At 38.3% G+C, this 19,869-nt stretch overlaps 1 protein-coding gene across 1 annotated transcript in view; it reads right to left on the bottom strand.

Annotated features, from left to right (window-relative positions):
- Positions 1-19,869, bottom strand: part of DISC1 (DISC1 scaffold protein) — a 189,585-nt gene that overhangs the window by 112,761 nt on the left and 56,955 nt on the right. The window contains exons 5-7 of the mRNA XM_082276713.1: positions 19,057-19,186; positions 14,523-14,758; positions 1,062-1,116 (exon numbers count right to left, since the gene is read on the bottom strand). Of these exons, the coding sequence (XP_082132839.1) occupies positions 1,062-1,116; positions 14,523-14,758; positions 19,057-19,186 (421 nt within the window). The remainder of the gene's footprint in view (positions 1-1,061; positions 1,117-14,522; positions 14,759-19,056; positions 19,187-19,869) is intronic.

The raw sequence follows: 19,869 nt of genomic DNA, 5'->3' as shown, positions 1-19,869 counted from the left end.
TACTGAATGTCTCATTCATTTTAGTAGATGAGCTGTAGGTCAGTTACAATAATTTCCTTGATACTTCATTCATAGTCATTTAAAAAAAAAACAGGGGGAATCATCATAATAGTCTGTATGAATTTTCTCAAGATGTGGGTCTAAGCAAAGAATAAAAAAAAAGAGCTCAAAGTGGAAGAGAAGGAAGGAGTGATAATGAGATGCAAAGCTTCAAATTATCTTTTTAACAGTGCACAGTGAAAATGTTGGTCAAGATGATTAGGAAGAAGAGATTATAGACAAAAGTTTTACTGATTTAGGTGAGTGCTATTAGAGAAAGAACATGAAAAGGAAGCTTATTTCAGAGTAGAAATTCATTATTAATCAAAACCCAGAAATATTTTTCACTCCCTGTTTCATACAGATCTATGTGAATAAGCTAGAGCAAATGGAACTTTTTTTTTAGAGCATTCATGGAGCAACTGAGCCATTCTGAAATTAAATTTCAGTGTTATACTTCTTGAGAGGAGCCCATGAAATAAGAAAAATTAGGAAAAAGTATTAACATTTCTGGTTAGAAACAAAAATTATGCTGAATATACTATATCACTTTTCTTTGTATTTTTAAAGGGGTATGAAAATGAGATTGCTAGCTAGATTATTAGTGAAATGGTTGGGAAAAGAGGTACTTAATTTATGCTCTTCCCTTTACATCAACAAAACCAGTTAGAGAGGAAAGTAAGAGACTCTGTATTAAGAGCTAAAACATTCAGCTATGACCATGATTTCATGAAGCTGAGTCTGTTCCTGAATAGAGACCTGAGCAAGAGGACTGATCACTAGTAAAAAAACCAAGAAAGAAGAGATTACTCTGTCTGCATCCTGAAGTATTATAATCTCTGTGACCTGTTCAAACAAAAAGTTGGGGAGGGCTTTCCAGTGTATGCTTAAAAATATTTATGTGCAAAATCTTCTTAGAAGGAACACCACAAAACCAACTTCCAAAACAAAGACAATTTATTAAGATGCAAGCTGTGATCTGCTTCCGAAAACATTCTGAAGAACTGAAAACGTGTACTTACTTTGGCAGTAGTTTCTTTAATGGACATGCTGAACATTTGTTCTTTCTCCTGAAGGCTAGAAGAAATTAAAATAAAATAAATAAAATAAATAAGTAGAATAAAATAAAGTTAACCTCTGCTCAACACAGTCTGCTACAGAAGACACATTTTCATACAGAAGTGTTAAACTGACTCGTACAAACACAACAGAGCCAACATAAAACCAAGATAAAAAGTACACCTAGTTTCAGGGTTGCTAGTGACTAACTAACAGCACCTTTACAGTTCTTTATTAATGAGTATACAGTTTTTACTTACCATTTGAAACATAATTACAATTATTTGTGTAATCGTAATGTCTTAGAAGTTCCTGGCAATGTCCAGGACTGGTGCTTTGCTAGACTATCATCCAAACACCTAACACAGAGGTGCTTCTGACACAAAGAATTGGCAGTTTACTATCCTCTTACAACTCAGTTTTCACCTCTACCAGAAAAAGTTCAACTACAGTCACTTGTTCTCACAGTAATTTTACGTGAAATACCAGTACTCAGTTTCTTCAGATCCAAAAAACCTACCAAATATATGTATCAAATTGATGGAACAGTGGGCTGAAATTGAGGCATCACCCATGCTTGTATGAACAAATTCAAGGTTTTCTTCCACATATTATAAGCAAGTAGGTTTCCTACTTTTATATTACCAAATCTAAAGTAAACCTTTGCCTTTGGTTCTTGTAAATAAATTCACCATTTACATTTTTAACATGAAGTTCAAAAATCCAAGTCAAATCAAACATCAGGAGTTTGGAGAGAGATTATTTTTTGCAACTTTAATACTCCTCTCTCTCTGGCTTAGGAGGAATACACTTTTTATGCAGTGTTCAATTACTTTATCACATGCTACTTTCTTTTCTGTCAAACACCTCGATTCTGTGTACATGACAGCACTCTCAATTAGCAGCATCTCAATTTTTCCTCACACCTGTGTTACAAAACCTCTACTTCTTTCATGATCTACCATTACTGTTTTTCCCAAATAAGAACTATTAATTTATTTCTGAGCTTTTCTCTAGTGTTTGGCACTGAAATATCCAAACATTTCAGAGACATCACTGGATTTATTTCAACGATACTCTTGCATGGTAAGGCAGTGTTGCATTCATCCTACAAGTGGAAGAAACACAAGCCACTGTTATTCAGAAAGCACACTATGACTGAGAGCCTGTTTTGACATGCACACAGTTTCTGCTGCCTGTGCATTTCTCTTTTCTATGCATTTCAGTTTTCTTTTGAGAACCTGCTCTTATTTTGTAAGCACAGCACTTACTGAGCCCTATTTCAAGAGTCAGCATTTTCATGAGCCTGAATCCCAAAGCATGTGACGTTGGACTTGCACTCAGCTACTGATCACCTACAGAAAGGCTGGTTGGACCATCTTGACCAACTGCACGCAGGAGTGAAATAGCCTCAGAGGCAGAATTCAGCACATCACTTAATCACATTAACGAGGCATCCATTTGCATCGCTATCCTAATACCCTGCTTCATGGAGCACACACCTTTTCTATCTACAGCCCAGCAAGGCCTGTCACCTCATTACCACCCCAGCACCTGTGAAATGCAACAAACAGAAATGCAGCTGCCTTCCTAAGTAAAAGTTTAATGACATTTCCCACATAGCAGTCTCAATTTTCTCCCTTTTCTACAGCAATATATGTGCAAACCACAAAGTATTGCATGTGTAATGATGCCATTATCAGCTCCCTGCTTGCCTCTGGGCATGCCAGAGGGAATGAACTATTTAGCCATTTCTTTTCTTATGCTTTGGAGCTCCCAGTGACTTTCAGCATCTCCTACAATTGGCATCTGAGCTGGTCAGGTTATGTAAAAAAAAAAGATGGGCTTTGTGTACAGAAGTCAAAGAGCAGCAGCAAGGCTGCAGTGTGTAATTGAATGAATAATGGGTGACTGACCCAATTGTATTGAAACTGCCTTATAAAATTCAACTCAAAAGACCCAGCCCATAATAAAATGTAAAGTGCAGTTATAGCCAGAAGAACAACAGTATATAGCTGGCAACTCTATCCAACAAATACCTTCTGTGTGCTCTTCCTCTTTTCTGTTTACTTTCCTCACAGAAAGCCGCCCCAGGTTCATACATTTCACTGCTCTGCAGAACTCACACAGCTAACTGGAACAGAGATCAATTTTTAACTTCTTTTGAAACAATGCATCCAGAACAGCACTGCAAGCTAGGACCCAGTTGTCAAATCTGTGTTGCTAACAAGGTACACAAGCCCATGCAGACTCTCAGGACCAGGTGCTGAGTGGGAAAAAACCCTCTATACCCAGATTTCTTTTCTATGAGTCTCTAACAAGTCACTGAAAAATAAATAAGGAATCAAATACTGCCATTTCAATGACACCAGAACTACAGTTCTAAGATAATTTTGCAGAACTATAGTTTTAATGGAATTTTATATTAATCTGACCTATATCAATAAAGGATATCCTTAGTAAGCAATTAATGTGACACAAGCTAGTGATAGCTGGATTAACCAGGGACTCAAAACTAAAGATCCTTTTATTAGAGATACAGCATTCACACAGACTCTTACAAGTGTATTTGTATTATTTATTGTATGAATTTCACAGTAGTACTCTCCTTCGAATCCTTGTTAGCCTTCAGAATGATACCATAGGAATGCCTTACCCCTTGTAGGGATTAGCCCATCATACAATGCACACACAGCAATCAAGACCACGTACAAACCAGCCATAGTTACCAACTACAAGCTGCTTTTAACTACATTTATTCCCAGGTTGTTTTCTTCTACAACAAAATACTGTCACAGAGAAGCCCCTCACAAGCTTTCCAATTAGCTGACAAGGTAATGACGTACAAGAGTAACCAGGCAGTCAATACTGATTCATTCTACCAACAAAGAGCTTTAACAGCCATGATCTGTTACATGTGACTTGAACCAGAAACCGTATTTTCTTTTACAACCACCCTGGAGCATCGTATTTCATTTTAAGAGGGGCATTCTGTCATCTTAAAAGCTGCTTTAGGTATTACTACAAGGGTAAATGGCTTTAGAAAGAGCTCCTTGGAATAACACTAAATTCTTGCCTGGGAAGGCATCCACTCGTTGCTGTTCTTCTCTGACAGAACAGCTAATCAAGAATTTGACAGCTTCTCCTCACAGTCTTAGCAATCCATTATAAGGACCATTTAGAGCTTACTTCTCAAATTCAGTATAAGCTAGCTCCATCACAGAAAAAGCAAAGTTCTTGACCCAGCTGATGAAAGGACTAGAGTAAGACAGGAATTAATACGAATTTAACTGACTAAATACGAAGGGAAAGAAAGGTTTTTAACACTTGCAGAACCCACAGGAATCTATACATCATGCGCAATATCTTCATCCATGCAGCTAGCCACATGGGCCTCTCATTTAAATGACACGGACTTACAGACATTGGCATCCATTACAAGGAAAGAAGAAAAGGAACATACACCTGCTGTATCCCAGAGTATCACTGTATACATGCTAGACTAGAACAGGGAAGCAGAAGCTCAGGAATGATTGCCTTTCTGGATGATACATGAAGCAGCACTTTGGCAAAACACGGACTTCGGCTTGAGAGCTGCAGGAGGGTATGGGAATGATGCATGTTCAGGAACTGAGGTTGATCTGGCATGTAACAACAGACTATGGGAGAAATTTTAAGATCCAAACACTTCAGGCAGTACTCCTCAAGTATCTCATTTTACTGATATTAAAGAATAGCTACTAAGTATATTTAATTGTAATAACACAGTTGGAACCTGCTGAGATAATATTCATAATTGGGAATGGTGTGCAGGCAAAATAAAGGAAGACATTTCAATGCAATAGGGGACAGAGGGAAGACTAAGAATTGAATGGTCTAGTTCACACATCCTTTACTCTTTCACAGGCTTCCCACATGACCACAGAGGACATTAAGCATCATGATATAATAGATAATGTTCAAAATGTCTTTTAAAGAATCTTCTGAGAAGTTATGATTTGCATGCAGGAATTACAGATACTGTGGAAGTGGCTTTGTTCAAAGGAAGGCTAACTAGCACAATACTGGGAAGAATGGCTTTCTCCTAAAGGAAGGCATGTTTCTGAATGTCTTTCCTTCCACTATGCTAGTATACTTCCCTTTGCATACCAAGCTATTATGTAGTTACATTTTGCTTCCTAAGAAAAAATTCAAAGAATGCAAATGGGCAAAAGGCAATTCATGCTGTTCTCCACGTTCAAGATACATAAATATACACACTGCTTAAACAGAAACAATTCCTGTATTTATAATAAAATACATACACAGCAACAAAAAGTAGAGTCAGAATTTAGTTTCTGTATCTGCACAACAGAACATACCACACATATGGTACCAGTATAACACACATGAATACTGTACTAAAAATTATTATTTTTCACAGAAAAACTAAGCTGCTGTCTCTGATCCCTGCCTGAAGACACTGAAAGACAAGTAAAAAGTCATTTAACAGCAAGCATTCTCCTTTACATTACTGTCACCTATGAAATTATTATAGATCTTGTAATTTCAGTCCCAATCTCCACACCACAATACAGTGCTTAAACAAAAAGCACTTTAATTTCTTTAAAACTAAGCACAACTCAACAATTTAAAATTACCCATATTTGAATTTCTAATTCAAGAACAACAGCCTAGAAGCCCATGCTCAGATTGTATGCAGAAAGCATGATGGGCTGAACCCTCAATTCATATGACTATGTATTCCCCTCCTGGATAAAATCAGCAAATTTAAACAGTTTACAGTTTGAATTTGGCCCAGAGTAATGAGACTGCCTGCAAAGGATAACCTCATTCTCACGATCACAGCCTGCAGAGAGCATGGCTTTTACAACTTTATGCCTTCTAACATGATCCTTCCTCCGATTCTGAAGTCACAAGCTGTACTGTCTTAGAAGATGAAAATATATAAACCAAGCCCTACACTTGTAGCCTTGCTTTTAACAGCAAACAGAAGCTGACCTTCAAGAAAAGCTTTTGTCCAGTCCCTTGCAAAAAAAAATCAGAAGTGCTACTTGGGGAACATTTGGTGTAAATGTCTGCTACAGTCTACATCAAGGCAAAAATCCACCAAAAATCTTCAGTGTATGGACTTCACTGGGCCTTTAGGGAAGAAATCCACAATATAAAATCAAATCAATCAATAACTTCCTTGTATTTTTATAGTTCCCTCAATGGGTATATCTCAGAAAGCTTGGAAAACAAATCAGAAAAAAAAGCTTTGAACAAAACTATACTTAACAAGAGGCATCTTTAAGTTAGACACGTACAACGAGGACTAAAGGAAAAAAAAAAAAAAGAGAGAGACAGAAAACATACTTGTTACCAAAGTTTTCTTGAGGAAAACCAACAGATTATTATTTACAGATACCATGGGCAGATTTTTACCAGGACAAGACCTACAGGATGTTGCTGGTCCTACACTTCTGCTCAATCAAGGACATTCAGGGCTAGAATGCATTAAATGCACTAAGGTAAACCAACATTTTTTGTTTACTTTTGAAACTCTCTACTACAAAGTTTGATTCTATTTAATCAAGAAAGATATGGGATAACAAGATTTTCACTCTATGTGATCCTTTCATAAGCCTGTCTGGGCTATACATCTGAGTATCACCATACTGAGAAAGCAATTTTTCGGCCAAGCACGTGTCATACATGAAATCCCTATTTGTGCTTGGTCTTTGCATATTAAGTGCTTTAAATAATTAATTTTGAGTTAATTATTTTTAAATTGAATGTTACAATTAACCCATCAGCCCAGGTACAAAAATCCAGTTCCATTATCAGTGTTTCCATTTGTTTAAAGTTTATTAATAGAGTTGCACCCTTCCCAGTTAAAATTTTCCCAGTTAAAAATCACAAACTTGCCCCTTTTCAAGCTACAAGCCACTGGTACACCATAAGAGTTACCTTTCCTGTGTTTACTGTATACTTTTACAAGTGTTCTGAGGTGTGTTGGATGTATTTTAATACTTTTTGTAGGTGTTTCACTTGCATTTTGATTCCAAGGCCAAACCCCCCACCCAGTCTTAATAGCCAGCAGCTATTTTTAGCTACAGAGCCATTACTCTGCAGGCAAGTCCCATGGCAACCTGAATACCTGAATTTTAATGAAGGCATTGTATTCCCTTATCTCTAACTGAAACCACCCCCCCTTGACAACGATGAGCCATTGGTGGACAGAGATGATCCATCAAAGGGAAAGCACCAATCGCCTTGGACCGAAGGGGCGGGCTGTGGGCGGGCTGTGGGCGGACTGGGGGCGGAGCAAAAACTATAAAAAGGACGAAGCCGAGAGGCGGGCTCTCTTCTCTCTTCCCCTCTTGCTCTCTCCAGACTAGCTGTGGGAGACATCGGTGCTGGGCATTAAAAGCCTTACCCCTTTTAAGGGGCTTTTAGTAATTTTTTTAAGTCAACCCAGCACTGCAAGTTTTTTTTCTCTACCTGAGGTCTAGCTGTCTCAGCCAGAAGATCTCAAATCCCTGCGCTCCTGGGGCATACCATCTACCGAGCCATAGGATCCCAAATTTTTGTATTTTTCTGATTCTGTAATTTTTCAATTTTTTCTGTTTTCAATAAATTAATCTTTTTAAGAGTTGTCTCATTTCTCACAGCACGTAAGTTCCTTTTCATCTTTGTGCAACGATCTACGGGACTTAAAACAACGATATTTTCACAGCAGCATAACTTTGTAATGGGAAGTAAAATCACCCCTTAAACCTAAGTCAGGGTTTTCCAAATAAACTCTGATTTTTCCTTGGATAATGCACCCCACAGAAGACTTCTATATGATGAGAGAGCTAGTTAAAAAATTACAAAAATACAAATTTTTGCTCAGCTGGTGTAGTGAAAATCCAATTTCTCTATCTAACCCTGACAGTGCTCTTGAGGCAAGGACTTTGACATTAAATAGAAGGAGAGAAAAGTTGTGTTTAACTCATAATGAAAATGAAATTTCTGGCAGCTGCAAGGACTAGTCACCTGAATTAGAAGTAAAACGCAAAGTCCCACCTTGGAAAACTTCCAACCTCAAAAATTAATCTGATCTCAGACAACAGCTATCAAGAGATGTACTTTAAGTTACAGGCGCAGTGCACCTTCTGCACATTTCAATCTACAAAGTTCTCGAAGGAATATGAATGAGAACCCAAAATTATGCACCTACCTCTGAGCGATCTGAGAGCTGGTTTTGCTCCAGCAATTTGCTCTTCTCCAAGCTATCATTTGCAGAGCAGTATTTCTTCACTGCTGCTGTATGTCAAGGATTGCTTCAATACATGTGCTTCCCCACTCAGAATTTATCAGGAGTCAGAACTGGAAATACACCTTCCCAATGTTTGTATAACCTCAGCTTACCAATAGGGTTTCCCACTGACTCACAGGTTGCTCAGTGACTGTACTTGTCTTTGTTGAGTCTCAAAGAGTTACACTTACATGAAGTGTACTTTAAAAACTCATCATCCTGCCCAGCTCAGCATACACAAAAACTCTTAAACTGAGTCAACTCTTATTTGCTGCAGTGCTGCCAGACACTAGCCCCAGTCAGCAGACTTGAAGAAAAATCATAGCATTGGATGACACTTCACAATTTTTTATAAGAATGATCAATAAACAGTTATTTTAATGCCAGCAATACAAGGACACAGGCAAAATCTCAGTATGGTTTTGGGGTTTTTTTACATAAAATCAGTCTAACAGAAACAATCAGTTCACAGACACCTGAAGATGTTGCTGGCATCTTTAATCATCACAACAAGCTCAGTTTTCATTGTCATGTATTGAGAAATCTTCTGGTCCTATAAATCACCATTCAGACAGCCAAACCAGCTGGCTGTTTCAACCAACCAAACCATTCATATGGTGCTGGATTTCCCAACACTCTTCTGCCAGCTGATGCTGCAGGGCAGTTGAAGCAGTTGTTGCTTCAGCTGCTATGGGGAAACAGGAGCATCAGACTGAGAACAAAGGGACAAGCAAACAGCTATCTGCAGGAGCAGTCCATCACATCCTAACTAATATATTCCTCAGATTTTCTGATGTATCAATAGATCCCCATTCTTCTGCTACATTTGTCTGGAGTACACAAAAATTAGAGCTTGCTCACAGCAGCTGCAACTATTCTCCTAAGAACAACATCCATTTTACTTCACTGATGGAAAGGGTCTGTCCCTGGGTATTGTTGCTAGCTGTTTCTCTTCATTATATACAAACGAATTCAGCAGCACACATTGATTGAGACAGCTGGTCATTTTTCCCTAAAGAGAAGTAAATCTCATTGTGCACATACCCAGAGGAATCAGCACATATGTGGCCTGGGCTTTATAGGCTCCTATGTCCCACTGGATGCTGTTCAAGCAAGCAGGGGAAACCAGATGCACAGCAGGGAAAACCAGATTCCTCATTACACCATACACGTGGGTACTCAAGCAAGTGCTACTTATCCTTCTGCTGTGACTTTTTCCTTCTATAGTGCTGCTTGAGAGGACAAAAAGCTGCCTTTAAGATTGCTCAAAAATAATTCGGGTTGACAGCAATGGCTCTGTCCTCCAAGTTGGAAGACTGGCTCTTTCCTTTCTCTGCTCTGTTTTTAACCCTGCCCCATTCTTCCCAAGAAAGGCCAGTGCCTACAGTGTGGGAATAGACTCTGCAGAAGCCCTTTTTACTCCCTCCAGCAGGATCAGAGACATTATGAACTTCTGAGTCACGTTTGCACCTTCACAGGAAACAAATTCACTTTTGTGCCAAAGCACAGACATTTTAGGGAATGCCAGGCTTTCAATACATAGTTACTCCTAGAGTTGCTGCCACAAGTGAGAATAAAGGAAACAAAGCCACTTGCCCATTAACTCTACCCTTCAATCCTAGGCAGAGGACAAAGGAATGAAATTAATCCTAGGCAGACAAAATGGAGAGGAAAACACCTATCTATCTACAAGAAAGATGAGCCTCCTAATCAGTCAGCTCACAAAAGATGAGGCACATCTCTTGTTTCACCTATGACTAGTCAGAGCCTCTCACAAAAGACTGCAGCCAAGTGCTTTGAGAAAGCTGAGATGATGGCCTCAAAGACAAACTGAGGTGTGGGACTAGCTGAAAATGACACAGACCTATTATCAAGGCTCAAGCTGGATTAAGACATTTGATAAGACATTAGGAATTTCCTTTCAAAATCCCAAATGAACTCCAGGCATCACAAAAGCAGAGTGAACTGGATGAATAAATCATCAAGTCCAGTTCCTTGCACCACTGGCCGCCCTCTAATAACTAATACACGTAACAGAGAATTTACTTATCTTATGAAGATCCCACAAACCCACTGTAGAATAAACTCCAACTAGTTAAAAATTGTTCCATGTGAGGAAGAGGTGGAGCATTCAAATACTTTGAAACGTGTATATTTGAATTTCTCTCAAGCAGCAATCGGTGCCCAGACAATAGCCCAGATGGAACTGTGCAATTTCTTTTAAGAATGACACACTGTAAGGACACATGCATCTGCAGATATGGATAAAACAAAGAAACTGCTAAATGGAACTAAATATGAACTGACATATAACAGATTTCCCCAGTTTTTATTGTGAAATGGAAATAAATAAAGGAAACAACAGCTATTGAAATGAATAGGTCAAATAATTAAAATGGTCTTATTTTATAATTAGAAAACTCAACTTACACTAGTTAAAAACCATATATTTCTGAAATGGTGTCCACTTCAGTAGCGAATAAGAAAATTAAATATTTTGATACCTTTTGCAATCTCCAGAAGAAAGTACTTCATGCTGAAACACCCAGACCCACTTTCCTCTGATTTCAGTGCGTTGCCTTCAGTTAAAACACTAGTATGTGTCACAGTGCACACAACACCAGCTGCTCCCACCTTTTAAACACATCTCCACGCAACCCCATGCAAGGGAACTGAGCTTTTGCCCTGCAACTTCCCCGTTTTAAAGTAACGATTACACCCTTTAGCTTACCAAAACCAATTAAGCCTGTCTGGATGAGCAAAACATCCACATTCTGCAGTCTCAACTTCAGTGAGAATTCCCTGTTAAAACATATTTCTTCACCCATTAACCAGCAGGTTTTAACCATGTCTTCCAACAGCCATCGAGTAAGGTCCATGGGTAATGTGCCTAACATTTCTCAATTCTTCAAACTCAAAGCATGCCTTAGTTATTGACAAAGGCTTTTTGTATTTAAAATGTCCACCACATACCAAAGGCAAACAGGACAAAACAAAGAACAACAAAGACAAAATAACACCTGACAAGAAAAATAAGCTTAGAACCAATACTCATTGCAGTGTTACATTTTACTTGCTCTCTTCCTCCTACACACTTCTACTTGGGCAAGTATTCTTTGTTTAATATGTTCTCTCATGTTCCTGAAAGTTTGCTTCAATATATTGAATGATTTTTATTTTATAGTGAGCTGCAAGCCACCAAACACAATTCATTACAGCACAGATTGTCTTAAGAGATGCTTCTCACTAGCCTTGCCTCTGTTACTCCAGTGCTGAATGCAATTCATGTAGTCAACAAATAATTATGCAAAAGCACATTATAGCAGTAGTTTACTGACAAGCACAATGTTGTTAGAATAAATACAGAGTATCTTGCAGCCCAGCAGGGAGGAGCTTGTAATTTACTGCCCATCGATCCTGAATTTGCTACACAAGCACTGATCTCCAGCATATGTGCATGAGTAATAGCTTTATTTCTCACACAGATACCTCTAAATTTGGAAATTTTTTTTTCGCCCCTCTACAATCATTCATAAAATAAAATACACATTTCCAGGAAAATCTCCTTCAGATTAACTATGCCAAGACTTTGGAATTTAAAACTAATATGCTGAACTAACATCAACCAAGTATTTAAACCTGTTACCTAATAAACAATATTTCTTCCACAAGAAGTACCAATTTAGAATAAGCCAATGCAAGTTGCAACCATGGAAATTCTGGTGAAATGAAGGAAAAAGAGTTCACAGCAAGGGCGGTGAAATGCAGGATGCCTAGCAAGGCTGCAAAATCTCCACCCTTGAAGATATACAAAACTCAGAGAGATGGGGCCCCGAGCGACCTGATCTCATTTGGAAATTGTAGCCTCGCTTTGAGCAGAAGTTTAAACAAGATTATTGTTTAATTGCATAACAATCTAAGGGATGCCCATAGGCACACAGGAATTATACCCACACCAAGTGTCTTATGTGCATGCTGCTTTTTCATCTTACAGAAGGAGAACAGAACATACCTGGATTCAGACATAAAATCTCTGTACCTGGGGTATGATAGACTGCACAGCTTGAAAAAGAAGCCACCCATCACTAAAGCTCACAGTTAATCTGAAAGAACTCTCACTGTTAAATAACAGCATTTATGTGTCCTGCATTAGCTGAGATGGAGTTAACTTTCCCCACAGCAGCCCCACAGTGCTGTGCTTTGCATTAATGGCTGGAAAGGTGTTGATAACACACCAGTGTGCACTGGCACAGCATCAGCACCCTCTCTCCAACATTCCACCCTCCCACACCAGCAGTAGGATCGGGGTAGGCAAAATCTTGGGAAGGGACATACCCAGGACATCTGACTCACACTGACCAAAGGGATATTCCACACTATAAGATGTCAGGGATGTCTGCTGAGATAAAATTTAACAAAAGGAGGAGGAAGAGGGGCATTCGTTATTTAAAGTGTTTGCCATCCAGAGCAACCACTACATGCTCTGAAGCCCTGCTTCCTGGGAAGTGTCTGGACATCACCTGATGATGGACAGTAGAGAATAAAACCTTTGTTTGCATGCATGCAACATTTTGCTTTCACTTTAGTAAACTGCCTTTTCTCAACCTATGGATTGTTTTCCATCTTATTTTCTCTCCCCAGGCCAGCTGAGAAGAGGGAATGATAAAGTGGCTTGGTGGGCACCTGGTGTGCAGCCAAGGTCAACCCACCAGAGTCCCAGTAGCAGAACTCCAGCCATGGTAATGAGAGCAGAAGCACCTGACCACCAGTGACAACAAAGTCAATCAACAAAAAATCCCACAGAAGTTTCATTCATTGCATCTTTTAAAAACAAACAGAAATGAAAGAAATTATTTTAAAATTCTCATTCCAGTTATGAACCCACTTTGAATAATGAATGCCTGTTTTCTCTCAAGTGATTGTGCTATTCATGGTGCTAGTAAGCAAACAACTCAGAGCAAATTCCTCCTGAACCCATACTATTTAACTCACTTTTAAATAATTTCCCAATGAGGTAAATGCAACCCAAATATTACAGCAGCAGTGAGAGAAAAAAATAATCTGAATATTCTTTCATAAGAAAATCCAAAACTAAGAAAACTAAAATCACTTTCTCAGACAGACTGCTTGAGGTCTTCTATTCCTCAATCTCAGAAACATAGGTATAAAATACTATTAAAACAAGCTAAACTTAATGCAAGAAACTATTTCCCATAACCTTATTTAAAATTTTACACAAATGTCAAAAGAGAGTAAGTGCTCTACAAAATGTTCTGCTGACTTAAAAAAAAAAAAAATCTGTAAAATTAGCACACATGAGCAGCAATTTCTCATGAATGCTAATACAGCCAAACTAAATCCAATAAACATGATGGGAGAAAAAAAATTGCAAGCAACATAGTTATTGCTTATCTGGAAGAAAAGTAAGTTAGGATAAACAGGAATTTTATTTTCTTTTGGTGACACTGCAGCAGTACCACTCTCAAAGTCCCATCACCAACATCCAGTACAGTTTCAGTACTTCAATTGCTTTTTTAAATAAAGATGAGGTTATTTCCAAAAGACTGCCAAGAGTAGCTACTTTTCCATTTAAAGGATCCATAATCCTGTACATTTAACTGTGAGTGTCCCGAAATTATTTATGCTGCACTCTCTTCCTCACTGCCTTGCATCCACTGTCTGAGTCTAGCACTCCTCACCACACCGGACTTTATTCTAATTACAAGTTCATGGAAGCAAGAAGCATCTCTAATACTTATTTGAATGGTGCCTAGTACACACTTTCAGGCTGTGAGAAATTTGTTTTAATTACTCCATTACCAAACTGGGGAAAAAATTCCACCAGTTAACAAGAAACAGTGTAAGCTGATGATAGGAATTACCAGTTGATGGATACATATGCTATCTGTAGGTGGGTCTTCATCATAAGAGAACATTAAGTGCAAGACATTCAAATAACTACAAACTATTCTGAGGACAAACATCAATATTAGAACTCCAACATCACTTCTTAGAAGGTTTTAAAGTATCTGAATCCAGATAATTAGCTGGCACAACGATGAACAGAACAACTGACAGCCAAATCAGCAGTTCATACAGGAAGATACAAGAGTCTACATCTAAATTGAAATTTAAATACCTCTTTATTGCTCCTGGAAGATCTAAACTGAATGGAATTCGATAGGAGGATGCTAAAGTGTCATCCACAGCCTTGCTTATTTCCTGCAGCTCTCTTAAAGAAACGCAGCCAAGTAAAGCAGCCAGTTCACAGTCCTGTGACTGAATAAGCCTATCTTGTTCTTCAATTTCTCTTCTTAGTTGTTGATCTTTTCCTTCTAATATGGCCAATCTTGTTCGAAGATCTTCAATTTCTTTCTGCATAGAACAAAAACCAAAGTTTACTATGAACCCTATAAAAGAAATCCATTTGCCCATAAGACAAAAAAGTACAAGTGTCAAAATTAGCATGTATTAAATTTGTCCAATTTAGCAAACATTAAATGAGACATCCTCTTGCTGAGACACAAATTCTCATGTGGGTTGTACTCAGAAACTCTAGTGCTTCCAATAGCCTGAAACTCACCACCTCCACTTCAATACCACACTTCAGGTTCCTCTTCCAACACCTACTGTCAGCCATCTTTTACTTTTAAAATAAATATTTACCAAGTTCGCATGTTAAAAACTTCCACCAAAAAACCAAATGTCAGATCACCCATGGCAACAGAATCTTTTCTACAGGCTGGCAGCTGAAGTGATCAAACATCTATCCTGCAGAATACCCCTGCAATGGTTTGTCTAATGACTCCAATCTGACATGACTATCTAACCAGCCCTTCTGATAATTAACAGTTCATTTTAACTAAAAGCTCAAAATCCTTCTCTTTACTTAAAATGGGCAGAACTTCAACCTCAGTTGCACTCATTTTTCTAGAAGTTCAAACTGAGTGCATCATGATATTGATGTTTCTTGTAAGAGCAAAATATAATTTTCGGAATCACAGAATTGTGGAACCATTAATACTGGAAAAGAGCTCCAAAGTCATTGTATTGTGTCCAACCCTTGGCCAAACAGCACCTTGTCAAATAAACCACAGCCCTAAATGCCATGTCAAGTCATTTCTTGACCATTTCTGGGGATGGTGACTCTACCACCTCCCTGGGCAGCCTGCTCCAAAGCCTGACCACCCTTACAGTGAAGAAATTCTTCCTCATGTCCAATCTTGGTCTCTCCTGGTACATCCTGAGGCCATTTCCTCTTGTCCTGTCACTTGTTACCTGGGAGAACAGACCAACCTGGCTACATCCTCCTCTCAGGTAGAGAGTGATAGGGTCCCCTCTGAGCCTCCTTTTCTCCAGCCTAAACACTTCCAGCTCCCTCAGCTGCTCCTCATCAGACTTGTGCTCCAGACCCTTCACAAGCTTCACTGCCCTTTTCTGGATATGCTCCACCACTTCAATGTCTTTCTTGCAGTGAGAAGCCCAAAAATAAAAAAAAGCTTCACCAATTTGTACATCATCCTTGCACAGGTTTTTCCTTGAAAACCCAACATATAGCTTGCAAGGAAGGAGCACTTCTTGAAGGAATCTGGGTAGCTGAGTTAAAGTTGTCATTGAATTGAACGCCATACTGGAGAATTTGATTCTATTCCTACATTTCTTGCTGTCTCTGTGAAACTTTGCAAGCCACTTAAACTATTATCTTCCCACATGGCCAAAGACTGTATGTTCATCATTTCTATACAACCTGCAAGAGGTCTCTGACATGCTATCTATAGGCTCTCAATAGAAATCAAAGCTCAATTCCATGCTCTGATCACATTCAGTCCAACTAAAAATAAAAAACAAAAAGCCAGAAACCCAAAACTAAATATTTAGTAAGTAAATAACTAGGCATTACAAAACTGATGTTAGAAACAACCATATGGCTTTTTATGGCAATTCACTTCTCCATTCTCCATCTGAGCAAATGGCAATAACACCCAAAATGGTGTTACAGAGATAAAAATTAAGTGGGTTTGAATCACTAAGATGCAATGTTGATTAATACTGCAAAAAGAGCCCACTCGCTAATTAATAAATTTGTATTCAAAAGGTTTGAGTGGTACACAGTAGAAGGGGTCAAATACTGAGTAAGGAAGGAAAAAACCAGTATTCTGAATATCTGAAGTGACACTTCATCTATGTATGAGGTAGCAATCTAGGGGGGAAAAATCCCCACGCACTTCAATATTACAGGCTCTTCTAAAACATACATACTATGCACAGATAACAGACTTTGGCATTTCTTTGCTTTTTTATAGCTTCACTTTATAACCTTAGCATTAAAATAATGTTTTCAATGCAATTTCCATGAAGTTTAGCTCACTAATGCTCATTTTGTTAACAAATGTACTTTCAGGTTTGCTGCACTGTAACCAGCTTCCCAAGTATCACTTAAAACAAGAAGAAATGGTCCTTGCATGTTCAAAGGTTGACTAGCTCCAAAATTTCAACTTATAATAGTCCTGCACACCACCAGGTTCACCAATTATTTTCCTCCTCCTTTGGTCTTAGATAAAGGAACAAGAGAATGGTGTGGCCCACGTTTCAACCCACAGAGGCATTTGTCCAGGACAGAAAGGTCAGCAGACCAAAAACATGAGTTTTGCTCCTTCCAGTCTCAAATAAGGCTTTTAGTGTGCACAAAGGACAATTCTGTCTCTGTGCTAGTGGCTTGGGAATACTGCCAAAATCTTAATAGGCCCTACTTAGTACAGAGACCTCCATATTCTGTGAAAACATAGTAATTGCAATCACTGCAATAAGCAGCATACATGGGAACAGAAAGGAAGATGAAGGGAATCTGGTTTTACAATCACACTTTTAGTACTGAAATGTACAACATAAATAGATACCAGAAGTACACAATCTGCATTCACAGAAAGAAAGCTGCTCTGCTCAGGAATAGTTCACAGGCATTCTTGGGAGCATGGAAATTTTAATCAGTAAATTGGAATTCTCCTGCATTCTTTTCCAGAAATGCAAAGAAGCCTTTAGCGTGCTCTTGGTCAGCCTCCAGGGACAGATAAAAAGGGCTTGAAGTCTCAGCATGGAGCAGCAGATGATAGTCATCTCACTAAACATAAGCTGGAGTTTTACTTTGCAGGTTTAAGTTTAAACTGAGATTTCCAACACGACAGCTAATCAGTACTGACTGTAAACTTCCAGCTTCACTTATGGCCTGATGGTCTCAATGAAGTAGAGATTGTGGTAGAAACGGTAATACGTAAATCATAGATTCGGCCAGAGGTTTTCAAATCCCTGAAGACAAGTGCAGAACCAACAGAAGAGAAGGCAAAAGAAAAAGTAAAGAAAAGTGGGGCTGAGGAAAATTAAAAAAAAAAAAAAAAAAAAAAAAAAAAAAGATTACTTCTGATCATGCAAGATTTTGGGCAGGAGCAATCTTTAGTGGATGCTGGGTGCAACCAATCACCACAGATCAGCCTTCCCCAGAACCTTGAATTCCTGGTAATTTTGATAAAATGCTAATAAATAGCATGCCTGCACAATGGTGTGGTTAATTTTTCCCTACTATAACTACAGCAGAACAAAGATTCAGCTTGAGCAAGCGTAAAAATTAGCTGTTGAGGAGTCTTAAGTACAGCAGTTTTCAGTTCAAAATCTTGAGGTGGCTCTTGGATGTCTAGATTAAAATAGTTTTCTACATACTGAATGCTGAACTACACTTTGTCTCCTCTTACATGTTGATGAAATAAACCTGAAGAATACAAAGGTGATGAATAGGATAAAAAAGACATTTCTTCATCTAAGTACAATTTTGCAATGACCACATAAGATGTTTTTTTCTATTTCTTTTTAAGTTTTTAATATATACAAATTTATGTGTGTACACATGCAGAGATTACTACACTAATGGATGCACCAAAGGGAAAAAAAAAATTGTAAAAAATTATTTCAAGACCACAAAAAAAAAAAAAAGGAAAACTAAGTCTACTAGGTCTCTAAGGCACCACATCGCTGAGTGTGATAACCAAGGTTTAAAAGACACATAACGAGACAAGACATTGAGATTTTTGAAGGACAGAGAAAAGAAAGAGCTAAATTTTGCTTAAAAGCCTTGCAGACTTGAAATTGGACAAATGCCATCTTGAAACATTCCACTTGCCAAACTATCACATTGTGACATCACGTGTCAGTATAAAGCTATTGTTAGCAAATGCTGGCTGCTTCGTGATGATTCCTTCATCCTTATGAAAACCATCAACCATTTTTCAGGAATAAAAGCTGTTAATCATGTATTTATAATAAATTCTAACCAGAAACAGATGAAAAATTTTTGTCTTAAAATAAAAACTTCTGAAGATCAGTGTAGTATTAAAACATCAAATTATAACAAAGAGCATGCTTAAAAAGATGATGAGGAAAGTTAAAACACGCACACAAGCCACCAAACCTTCCAGCTCTGCATCTCTGTAATGAGATTAACACAACTCCTGTGGCTGCCATCTCCAGTCATCACTTAGATTATCGACTGGACTCCAGCCAAGGCTCTAATTACTACACAGAAGCAAAGTCGCTATTACAATAAATTTATTTAATTCTGTGTGACAGCTTAAAAGGTTTTCCCTACACAGCACTGGTTCTTATACACCACTTCCCAGTTCTGTTACCTGTAACCGTTTCTTTTCTTGAAAAAGCTGGTTTCGTTTCATGGCCGAAACCTGCATCCTCTCCTGGTAAGTTGATCTCAAAAGTCTATGCTCTTTTTCATGACAGAGACCATTTTCTTCATGTCTAACCCTTTGAAAAAAACATGACAAAAGCTAAAAATTAGAGGTTTTCATGAGTTTCAGTGTCTCAAGGATTAAACAGATCAGAATGCTACATGTTACCTTTAAAGTCACAACACTCCACCACCAGAATGATTACATTTCAAACAGATACAGTTAGAGAACAAGAGATTTTTTTTCCTTGGCATATCTTCCTTTATTATCTCAAACATTTACACTGTTTTTACAACACGATGAAGAAAGAAAATGGAAAGCTTGTATAGCTTCAGGCTTCCCCCAGCTTTATCATATTTCAGAAATTTATCCATCACTGCCTTGAAAGAGACAAAACTAAGGCATGTAGTTTCTATCAATACAGAGAAAAATCTCTTAGACAGAAGTTTAGAAACTTGCCAAAGCCATTTTTGCAGCTTCTGTCAGCTTTTGGAGACTACATTAGAGATCATCTGGAGTGTTTGCTCCACAATGCCAAATTTTACTTCTCTCTTGCACAGCGAGTTTTTTCAAAATCACAGTCAGTGGGCTTCCTCCCAGTCATCTGTACAACCCTCAGTTGTAAATCTTTCCATGACTGGACTCCAAGGTAATCAGCACATTATGTTAAGTATCAATTCCATAATCAGCCTCTCAAAATGCACCTGCAAACAATGCAAATCCATTTTGCCTTCCATGTTCCCCCACAAGGGCATGTGC

This window comes from Coloeus monedula (genome assembly GCF_965178545.1).
Source record: "Coloeus monedula genome assembly, chromosome: 2".
Taxonomy (NCBI): domain Eukaryota; kingdom Metazoa; phylum Chordata; class Aves; order Passeriformes; family Corvidae; genus Coloeus; species Coloeus monedula.
This window is presented reverse-complemented; position numbering and strand designations above follow the sequence as displayed.